This window comes from Gobius niger (genome assembly GCF_951799975.1).
Source record: "Gobius niger genome assembly, chromosome: 17".
Lineage (NCBI taxonomy): Eukaryota > Metazoa > Chordata > Actinopteri > Gobiiformes > Gobiidae > Gobius > Gobius niger.
The window spans coordinates 9,496,280-9,508,309 of NC_136868.1; the positions used below are offsets into that span (position 1 = coordinate 9,496,280).

General features: G+C 41.9%; 1 protein-coding gene across 1 annotated transcript in view; it reads left to right on the forward strand.

Moving 5' to 3' along the window:
• lpp (LIM domain containing preferred translocation partner in lipoma) overlaps nucleotides 1-12,030 on the forward strand; it is a 227,219-nt gene that overhangs the window by 124,600 nt on the left and 90,589 nt on the right. Inside the window, exons 7-8 of the mRNA XM_079574940.1 lie at nucleotides 708-938; nucleotides 1,009-1,329. Coding sequence (XP_079431066.1) covers nucleotides 708-938; nucleotides 1,009-1,329 — 552 coding nt within the window. The remainder of the gene's footprint in view (nucleotides 1-707; nucleotides 939-1,008; nucleotides 1,330-12,030) is intronic.

Consider the following 12,030-nt stretch of genomic DNA (forward strand, 5'->3'; position numbering starts at 1 on the left):
CAGCACAAGTGTCATGTGCTGTTGCCAATCCGCTGTCAGGGCGCCCTCTGCCCCGCAATTTATGCCCCGCTCTCCTGCTTTATTAGCCATAGATTACTGCGGCTCGTGGGCAGTGGAGGGGCCGCGCTGTCGAGGTAGAACCGCATTGACTTAAACTGAGAAACGGCGTCGGCGTGGGGGTAAACTGTCGGAAAATAATGATCAAAAGATCGTCAACTTATTTACTCCAAACAGGGCAAGCAGAAATACATCATTTTCACAACTCATCCTCCATGGACAGACATGGTCAGACACTTCAAATGATAAGATTTAGATATATTTTGGAGAAATTGAATGAATCATGTGGAATGAATAGATCTGGAGATGGTTGCTGTGTTTGTAAGATGCTTTTTCTGCTCATCCTCTTTTGAATCTATAGATTTTAATAAGTGCCACACAGAATTGTCGCTAGGAAGAACTGCTACATGGGAAACAACCCCTGAACTTGGAGAACAGCAAATTCGGATTTAAGATGGGGCAAAAACACTTCCAGTGTGTCCCCGGCTTAAATTAGTGGAACTTTATCACCCATTTTGCCTGTACATGTTTGTGCAAGCTCTCAGATGTACAGACTAGAGAGTACAGATGACCGAACCTTCATCTACATTATATGATTTTAATGTAATGTATATTTATCATCCTCTAAAATTGAACTCTTTGTTTTGCAGAACATTGGTACGTCTGCCACGTCCTCTCCAAGCGCCCCAGTGACCGGCTACAAGCGAATGGTGATCCCGACTCAACCTCCTCTCACCGCCACCAAGAAGACTGCGCCCAAATCCCAGTCTCCTGCGGGGCACTCCACTCTCCCCAAACCCCAGTCCCACCCCACCCCTCAGCCGGTGCCCGCCTCCTACGCCACCGCCTCCACTCCGAGCCAGCCCACCTTCAATGTCCAGGTAAGGCTTTGAAGTCTAAAGATGCTGTTGCTGTTACACGTATAAACTACAATGAAATCCTTCCATGCAGGTGAGATCCGCCCAGCCAGGACCCCAGCAGCACCCTGCCCCGGCAGGACAGGGGTATAACAACCAGTACCCCATCCGCAGCCCGGCCCAAGTCCAGTACATGCCTGCTCAGCCCAAAGGTCCCGACTTCGCCTACGGACCTCCCCAGCCAGGCTTCTCTCCCATGGGCCATGGAGGGTACCATGAACAACCGCAGCAACCCAGGAGAGCAGAGGCCGTCCCGCACCAAGCCTACCAGGCTGCTGCACCCAAGAAGACCTATATCACTGATGTCCCGCCCAGCCTGGCACCGTACACGCCCGGACCCGCTGTGCCACCGAAGGTAACATTGACTTACTTTTCATCAGGATCTTGAGCTTGGTTGGTTGGTGATCAGGAATACTGAGCTGGAAGGTTAATTATTTTACATACGTGACCTTTCTCTAACCAGGGGCCTTTTGTGCATGTTTTAGGTTGACAGGAAAACTGAGTACCCAAAGGAAAGTAGAAAGTACATCCATAATACAGCATTTATTAAAGTTGTGGTGGTGTTATCAGTTTTCCCCTTTAGGCAGCTTCAAACGTAACCATTTGTGGGCGTCCTCTTCGTTCACAAAGATACTGTGACAACTCCTAAATCAACTTGTTAAATTTAGATCCATTAAAAACAATCGATAGCAATATAGCCTTTAGAACAAGTGCACTTTCTTCTGCATGGCCTCTATGTAGCACATGGCTTCAGACAGGGCTCAAACGCTAAGTACCTTCCACTCGTCCGTGTCGCTCCTGGTGTCTCCGTGGACCATCTCTTTGCCTCTTCCTCTGGTCCTCATTCTGATAATCTCCAAACCTGTTGGGACGTTTAATCCCTGCAGCTCGCTCTCCCTTCACTCTGGGGCTCCTCTCTGTCAGATATCCCTGGAAAACCTCCACAGGGAATACTCTGGAACGTATCCCGATCGGACTCTCACTTTCCTTCAAGTCTTCTTATCTAATCCTCTCTGGGACCGGAGCACTCATTGGCGTACTACAAAGGGCACCTAGACTTCTAAAGGAACTGATGTTTTCCATTTGAATTGATTAGGTCTCAAGTATTTCCTTGACCTAAATACCTGTTCATGTAATATGGCTGCAGGAATGGGTTAATTTTGGACAAGCATTATTGCAAATCTTACCAAATGACATTAGGGCTGAATATGCACTCTATATCATGCTGAGAGATGAGGGTTTATTACCTTAAGTTTCAGTAAAACAGAGAAAAAACAATAAATCACTTGCATATTTAGGGTTTCTACTGGGCATCAAAAGTCACTGAACGAATTGTTCCAAAATGAAGGTGCTAAAAGTAAAATAAAATAAAAAAAACTACCATTAAAGGGATATTTCAGGATTTTTGACATAGGGCCTCATTTCCTAGTTATCCAGAGTGTTGTTGATTTCTGGAGATGTTTATATATATTTTTTAATTCATGCAGCCCTTATATTTGAAGAGTTTTATGGTGCTAGGCTAGTGCTAGGCTAGTGCATGTCTATGGTATCTAGTAGCTTGCATTAAAAACAGTCTGACCCAAGCACAGTGCACCTGAGGCAAATCACTTATAACACCAGACTAACCATATAAATGTCTGTGTCGACTGAATAATTTTTGAAATATTACCATTTTGCCTTTAAAAGAACATTTATTTCAGCACATCAGCTTCCTGGTTGTAAGCTACGCAGCGGCGGAGTGATCTGCTCGGTTACCGGATCTACAGTAGTTTGTTTACCTGCAGCCGGCATTACGACACGTGGAATTCACAAAGGAGCTTTCTACAAATCAGACATGGCAACGTTTGGAGGACGACCTGATGATTTTGAAGAGGTTTTTCATACAGGCTACTCGTTAGCATAGACATGCACTAGCCTAGCACTAGCGTAGCACCACTAAACTCTTCAAATATAAGAATCTAAAATTTAAAAAAAACTCCAGAAATCAACAACACTGTGGATAACTAGGAAACAAGGCCCTATGTAAAAAAACCTAAAATATCCCTTTAAATACTTTATTGTGTAATTTAAAAGGAAATCCAGAAGTTATGGCCAAACACGTTCAGCTGCAGTTTTGGTGGGAATGTTCCACTATTTCATTAGCTCAAAAGTTGCTTGTCGTGTCCAATTTGAATATCAAAGTTTCCCCTCATTCCTCTGTTTGATGGAATGTTTGCAAATCTTAAGAAATAGAACATGTGCAGATTGTTTGAGATTGTGGCATGAAAAGATTAGAATTTGGGCATTGAATCTGACATGCTGTAGAAGCTCTGATATTTTGATGAAAACACGTGCCTTTTACAATCAAAAAAATGAATCAATAGAAAATAAATTCCCAGAAGAATGTATGATCTAAATAATCGTGAGCTAAAGACTTTGATTTGGGCTTTTGTCGGGTCATTCCAAGTCAATTTATTTAGTGAAAAACCCTTCAACAATGAACAGTAAGTGACTGTAAATGTCAGTGGTTCACATATCGCCTCGAACCATTTCTTTATTAATAATCAATGATCCTAAAGAGCACGCTGTACAGCCTCTGGTCTTAGTGCAGGAGACATTTTATACAATTTGAAAAGCATAAATTAATCTGAATGCAAGTGCGGGTCATCTTTTAAGCGGAGTTCTTCCTGGTTTGCAATCTGAATCTACATATGTGTGTGTGTATCCGTGCATTTGTTTTCCTCAGATGTATACCATGGGGAGCCGCATGCCATCTTTCATTGAAATGTTCTCAACAAACAGTTAGTTTAACCTTTATGAATTTTTCAGAGCTCCAGTCTGCTGGGGATTTGCTCTTTCTGACTTCATTTGTCTCATGAAAGAGCGCTCGTGTTCATTACAGGATACAGTAATGCGATGAATTCATTGCAGATGTATTCGAACCAGGCCTTCATATGCAGTGATGAGGTGCTTTCTATTTGCTTTGTGCGTGTTTTGATTGTAAATGGTTTCCTAACCAGATAGCTGAAAGCGGAGACGATGAATAGTTAATTATATTTCTTCAAACGGTTCATGTGTGTGTATGTGAAGTGACAGGTTTATCCCATCAGTGAGGATTCTTAGATGGATGAACATTCTGGTCAAATCAATCGTTATCTGCTTACTCTGTGATACGGACGGCCAACAATTCAGTGTCATAGTTCATTCTTGGCATTTTTACACGTCTCAAAATTTCCTCAGAAAGTAGAGAAAAGCCAGAAAGAACCCACAGTTACAAGGACATTTAAGTAAGGAAGGTGCATACGTGCTCGGGATTCAATTCAATACAAATATGTGAATCTTTGAAGGATTGTAGATGTGCCGCAGATAGTAGTAAGTGCTAGAATGAATTTTCACTTTACAGCAGATGGTGTATTCATGATTTGAGTTATTTTTGCTTGTTCGCAAAATTAAAAAAAATCTATTTGTTTGGGGGCGAAAATAGAACTTGTATTTCTTGTTCAGCATATTGTTGAATCAAAATTGTGACCATATCATGACTTTGTACCGGAACCAAACTGAAAACACTTAAAGGTAATGTTTTTGCATGCAAGGCGAGGCAAGGCAAGGCAAGTTTATTTGTAGAGCACAATTACACAAGGCAATTCAAAGTGCTTCACAGTTGCATAAATACAAGAAAGCAAATAGAATCAATAAAAACATCAACATAAAATTAATCAATCACAGTAAAAGGCGAGAGTGCAGATAAAATACTTTCAGTCATATGCACGGGCAGAAAGAACTGTTTTCAGCCTGGATTTGAATATTGTCAGAGTTGAGGCCTGTCTCAGATCCTCATGAAGACTTTTCCAGATTTTAGCTGCATGAAACTGAAACGCAGCCTCACCGTGTTTATTATTGACTCTGGGAACCACCAGGAGACCCCTCCCTGAAGTTCTCCGGGCCCGAGATGGTTCATACGGCTCTAACATGTCAGAGATGTACTTTGGTGCTAAACCATGAAAAGACTTGTACACAAGCAGAGCTGTTTTAAAGTCTATTTTCTATTTTCCGGAGCACTGGACTAATATGGTTGTATTTCCTGGTTCTTGTCAGGACTCGAGCAGCAGCGTTCTGGATGTACTGTAGCTGTCTGATAGCCCGTTTAGAGAGGCCAGTGAGCAGGCCGTTACAGTAATCTAACCTGCTTTTTTTAAGGCATTACAAATACAACTGAAGCCGGGTTGCCCTAAGCCAGTGGTTCCCAAAGTGGGGGTTGCGAGATGATTTCGAGACAATATTTTTTACATTTCCGACATTACATTCCAGTCCTTGGTGTGTGATTGAGAGAGTGAATGGGTGACTGGTTCCCTACTGTAAAGCGCTTTGGGCCTGATAAAGGTAGAAAAGCGCTATGTAAGTTGAGTCCATTTTTGAGTCCATTGAATTTGATGTATTTTGATTGAAAACGGCATATTATATGGCCACACCGCCTTTGCTCTGCCCAATCCCGTCAGACCTTGGAAGCTAAGCAGGGAAGGGCGTGGTTGGTACTTGGATGGGAGACCGTTTGGTAACACCAGGAAGCCTGGGGCGAATGGAGTGAGTGAGTAAACTGGTTGGTGGTGGACTGGTTGCCTCGCTTCCGTCAGCCTATAGCCACACTACAAAAAGTAAATATCAAGCGTTGGCTTAAATGACTTTAATTGAGGAAATGTATCTTGTTTTGAGTGGTTTTCACTCATTTAGACACTTTTCCTGATCGGACCAAGTTTACTTTGCTTGTTTGTGGACATTTCAGACCAGTTCTAGGGTAAATCTCGCTTGAAATAAGAAAATAAAATTGCCAATGAGATAAGACCAATTTTCTTACCCCATTGGCAAAGAAAATGACCTGAAATAAGGACGAAATGTATCGAAACGAGTCAGAAACATCTCAGAACAAGTGAAATAATCTAGGACAAATGCCCAAGAACTTCTTCACTAGTCAAAACAACTAAAATTTGGATTATTATGCTCAAATTGAGATGTTTATACTCTCTAATCTAGTTGAATACTTTTTGCAATGCTATAGTAGCTTACCACCACCAAGTCTGGAGTGAATGAATAATGCAATGTAAAGCATCTTTGAGTGTCCAAAAAAGCGCTATATAAAAAACAGTGCATTATTATTTAATATTATATTTTAGGGAAAGTAGACCAAATATCAAAATACAGTATCCAAACTTACATCATTAAATCAGATTTTAAATGTTTTGCACCTTCAGTTTTTATAAATGCTAATAACATTTTACAGAAGGGGGTCCCAAGTTGTTGGTTGAGTGATTTTGGGGGCCGCAGCCTGAAAGGTTTGGGAACCCCTGCCCTCAGTCACTGGTGCCCAAAGTGCGACCCCTCACACCAGATGTGGAGGCCCTCATTCTTCGTGTTAACATTTTTACTCCAAGTTTAATCATTCTGCAAGATCAAAAACTAACATTTCATTGTGAGACAGAGCTGACATTATGGTTTGAGGCTTAAATAAACATGTTGGGAACAGTTTAAACCGCTCTTGAATGCACACAGTTGAATGTTTGACGGCACTGACCACCAATCTGTGGAGAAACGTTTGGACACCCCTGAGTGTCCACTGGACTCATTAGGACTTGATTGGGGACAGAATTAGGTCCATTTCCAAATTGGGTTCCAGCCGTAGAATCTGCCAGTGTGGACTCATTAGGCTTTCTGATTGGATAATCATGTTGTGAACCAAAACAAATGTAAACGTAACCAGCAGTAAAAACAATATTACATCTGAACATATTTATCTGGAGACACGGGTCATGTCGATGAAATATTCACAAAGAATTACCTCGTATAGTAAAAGCATTAATACTGTATGAAACCTCACAGAATACAATTATAGTCTGATCAAATACATAAACAAGTTTGACTCCGCACTGAGACAGAACCTGGCTGATAATCGACAGAGTTAATCACTCTGCCATTGTTTACAATTACACATTATATCCATATACTTTACGAGATACAACAATAATAAGACAATGCGAGATCAAGAATCCACTGTTAGGATCAATTTGATGAAAAATACCAACAATATATACGATTCTGCCTCATATCTTTAATAACTCCGAGTACGTCTTTGTGTGTGGGGAAGCTCGTCCATGGACTTTTTTCTGTGCCACAAACCCGCTGCACTGCCTCCATCAGACCTTTTTTTAGCGCGCTTATATTGACTGAGAGAAATTACAAATTACTGTGGTCCCTTACAAGAGAGAAAACTATACCACAGAGACAGCTATTATAATCTCAATATATCCAGCGCCGACAATCTCTGGAAAGTGCGAGGCCCTTGAGTTTTGTTTAATTCAAGGATTTTATGCCGTTTCAAAATACAAACTGGGCCTCACTGCCTCGGGGAATAGCTCATCAAGGACTGTACTTTGCTAAATACAAATTAGCTTCAACATACCAGCCGTATCTTAAAAATAAGTCTAATTATATTTGTACAAAACAAAAGTCTACATTTTGCTTGAAAACACGCATTCCCAGTGTAGTGTGTTTTTTTTTAAAGGTGGCCTAATAGATCTGTTGTGCTGCTCTTTGATATCAGATAAAAGCAAACACTAATTTTATAGATGCAGCGCGCTCTAAATATACACATACTTTAGGAACAATGCCGCAGAGAAGAGCCCTCGGTTTATGAAGTGTTTTTGCATTGAATCATGTACTATTACAGGTCGGCATCGAGCAAAAAGCCAATGTGCTCAATGCTCGTAGAAGTGGTGCATCTCCATGTGTGGTTGTAGTGACTCCACAATCACACAGCACTGTATTCAAGTGGAAATTCCTCCTGTTTATGATTTTGTGGGACAGTCTTGGACCCGGCACATGAAGAAGCAACATGTTCTGTGGCAAAATGTTGATATAAAAAAACGAAAAGAAAAAAAGAGTGCTGTGTCTTTTGGGTATAAATGTATAAAAAGGCAAAGTATTGCTATTCCAAAAGACAACTATTTCTAATAATAAAAAGTCAAATAAATCAAAATCTGGTGAATGTGCATGTAAAGGAGGTCCTCTGGGATGGAGACATAATAATGGTTTCTTATCTGAAGTGCAAGTGAAGATGGTATGAATGGTCAAAGACAGAAAAACATGCAGGAAAAAGCAGCACTCACTTTTAGTCTCTACCTGTGCCCAATTCACCAAATACTTTAAATACCATCCACTTCAGGAATTTCAGTGTAATCAGAATAGTTTATACTTATAGCCCGAAATGAGTTTCCTTCGCAGGGTGGCTTCAAGATCAGGTGAGGAGCTCAGTTACTCGGGAGGAGCTCGGAGTAGAGTCGCTGCTCCTTCACGTCGAAAGGAGCCAGCTGAGGGGGCTAGGGCATCTGTTCCGGATGCCTCCTGGTCGACTCCCGCGGGAGGTGTTCCAGGCATGTCCTAGTGGGACAAGGCCTGGTTCACAGACTAGGATTTTTTTCTCGGGGGAGACGTGCAACATTAAACATAAAAACACTGAGTTTAGATAGGGCCATTTTTGCCTCAAAAACCTAAAGTTATAATATTCAGTCATAATTATCGCCAGGCTACAAGTGATATTTAGTCCAGGGACCATTTTCTTGTAGGAGACGTGTGGTTTACGATTGTTCATAGCCGTTTATTGGCCACTACGAATGTCTATCATATGTGTCTGTACGTAGCCATAACCAATCGTATCAATTGTATCCGATGACGTACCCGCTGTAAACTTTCGAGCTAAACTATTTAGAACAGGGAACACAGTCTAAAGCTTGATTGAAAGATGGCGTCGTGTCTGCTGCTGTCATGTTGGATTCATCAAAAAAAAATGTTTTAAATGCGTAAACAAACTACAAGCTTCCGTATATCGAATAGCGAGTCATCGTCTTGCCGTCCCTCCTCGTTCTGTGATTGGTTCCCAAATCCATGCGAAGACTTCGGCCATGGTCCCCAGGCGGCTGTGCAGTTCGAAACAGCAGCAGCAAGGGGATTCTCAGGCTAATATTCCCTACCAATTTCAGATCAAATTGTAACATTTCACAACTAATAATACTACTCTGAATTGCAAAGAATTTATTGCAGTCTGCACACATTACTCTTTTGTTTACAGTAGCTGTGTTGAACCTGCCAAAGTTACAGTGTTTCCTTCAATTAGGCTCTTTTAGGAAACAAGGCACTTGCACAAAACAAAAAAAATGAGTTCTATGGAAAATGTAGATTCCCGAATATCTCCTAATGCCTGCAATACTGTATATATATATATACACTGTATATATATATATATACATTTTCCAAACTCTGAACAAAAAGCCACTCATAATAACAGACTTGATTCACAACATCAACCTCTTATCCCGGTTTTATTTATTTTTACTCTCTTTTTCTCCTTCACACGCGTAGCACATTTGTCTGCTCAGTAGGCTGTGAGTGTCTGCCAACTTTACCTGCACTAGAGCTATAAATTTTCATGAGCTCTGCCTCGATAGAAACGAACCAGCTTTTTGATGCTTAAAACCAAGATTTAACCCCAGCGTGACCTCACTAACCCGGTAATTCAGCTCAAAAAGCAGACGGGCCGGGACTGCGCTGTCTACGCACTCTGCTTTCAGCGCCAGAGTCTCCTTTCTGACCTCATCCAAACATCAGTGGTTACTTCAATTTAAATCGCTCTTAATCTCTTTTTATTCGGTTTGTTTTGTTTATTTGCCTGGATCTGATCTTTGGTTCGTGCATGCCAAAAAGAGACGGCGAAAGAGCTTCCCGTTTAAAAGCCAGATTAAAAATTGAAAGCAAAAAGAGAAAAAAATCTGTCAACTTTGCCCGGCGATGTGACATGTTCATAAGCGTAAATGGTGTTAAATCTTCTTATAAAGGATCGGGTCACGCCTCTTTTAATCTCGGCTGGAAAATAAACCCAAACACAGTCAATTAAAGCGAATATTTACACATTTCCGCAGGAGAATCGGACACATTTTTTCCACGCCGTCCGTGAACTCTTATTCAAAGCGGAGCGCGTGACTTTGATTGAGGACTTTATTAAGGAGTTTAGTGCACATAATTGAGTGCATTCATCGAAGGTCGGCGTCATTAGAAGTCCGAGATGAATTGAAGGGGAAGCAACTATGCCCAATTTGTCATGCCAGCTTTGGTTGGTATGACAAATAACCCTAGCGTGTCCTTACACCAACGCTGTGGAAAAAGGTGAAACGGCATCCATTCATTTGCTCTTCAAGGACTCTTAATAGGCTCGGTCCATGTTTTAGAATTTAAGGCCATTTCTCAGGTGCAGGGCAAGGACCTGTATTACTTTATGGGTGGTTCTCTGGTTTTGAAAGGACTTTTGTTAGCGATCGAGTTCAAATGCTTGCCACGTTAATCTTGTAGCTTAAAGATAACGCTTGTGCTTTTGTGATTGAATAATGGCAATCATTTTTAAAGCTGCTATGAGAAAATCTACAATTATATGTTTTTTTGTCATGTGTACAGGCCCAGTTTGCCAGATATAATAGTCATAAGGTCAGCGGTCAAAACATCTGCACAAGGGCAAATAAAAGGCAGATTCTACCAGGGTTGCGCCGATCCAAATCTGGTATCGGAGCTGATAATGGAAACAATACAGTAATGGGTATCGATCACAAAAAACACAACTTTCACCAATCTAAACCTAAGTGAATTTGGGTTTGCTCTCATTTTGAAGCCACATTCAATCTGCAGCCTACAATCAGCTAGTTTATGAGCTACAGACACTTGAGACCTACAGATTTCTTCTTCTGAAACACCGAAGAGGCATCAAGAGGCACCTGCAGCACAGTGAAGGCATCACAAGAGGCACTACAGGAAACAAAAAAGGGATAAACGAGAAGATGGTGAAAGAGTGTTGTGGAGGGGAGGGAGCTGCGCAGGAGGAAGAAGAAGGAGGAGGTGGAGGAGCTGACCAGTGCAGGACACCACGCTCTGAGCCGGTTCACCATTTCAGAGGAGCACTGACTGGAGACGGCCACCCGGATTTCCTCCGGGTACTCCGGTTTCCCCGACCCCCAAAACCATGCTGGTCAGGTTGGCCCACAATGGCTCAAGACTTGCCCAACACCTGATCGCATTTTTGTTTTACAATTGTACAATAACAAAAAAAGCACTTAATTACTTACTTAGTTACTTCCTTACTTGGTCTCTTGGTGTCGGTTAATATCGGTTATCGGCAGATACTCAAGCCTCCAGTATCGATAGCGGAAGCAAAAAAGCTGCATCGTGCATCTCTATATTCTAACACCGAAATCTGACCTCAATTTCCAGCTGTTGCAGAGATGCTGTTTACATCTCTGCAACAGAAGCCATATGAGTGTTAATGTTGAGCAATGAAATGTATTATTTTTGTTTTGTTACTCAGTCCAGAACTTTGAGAATTGAGCTTCATTCGACCTTCATTTAACCAGAAAAGTCTCAGAGTCTCATTTTCAGGGGAGTCCTGACCCCAGAGTGGAAGCTGTTGTTTGTTTTTTAGTGGAACATGAGACCATTGCATCCAAAGAAAACCAAATGTCACGTGAACGCAACTTATGACCCAAATGCTCCGCTTCATTGTCATAACAAAAACGAAGAATCCAAACATGGCTGCCGGTTAGCGCGCCCCTTCACTCGATGGGCTTTTTGCAGTGCATTGGGAGGGGAGCTAAGCTGGATGATGACTCGTGTTATAGCTGAGCTTGACTGACAGTTGACAGGGCAGGATTATTTTGAACCGCTCAATCCCCGCAGCCCGTGAAAGCCCGCTAGAAGGTCAACGATGGTTTCAACTGTCAAACATGTTTAAAAATGTGACACGGCTCTGGCTCCCAGCGCCGGACACTTCCCCCTTTTGACCTGCCCATGAATATTTACATATGCCGCCATTACCAAAGTGTCCCAAGCATCATCCGCAATCTGTCTTTCGTAGTGTCATAAAGCTGTTTCTTCATGACGTATCTGAACACGGTCAGAAATAGCCGTGACCTTTCCAGGGCGCTAGAGCAGATCATCATTTGTGGGGATTTGGGTGTTCTGCCAGATGCCCATCCAGACACATCCCAGTCCA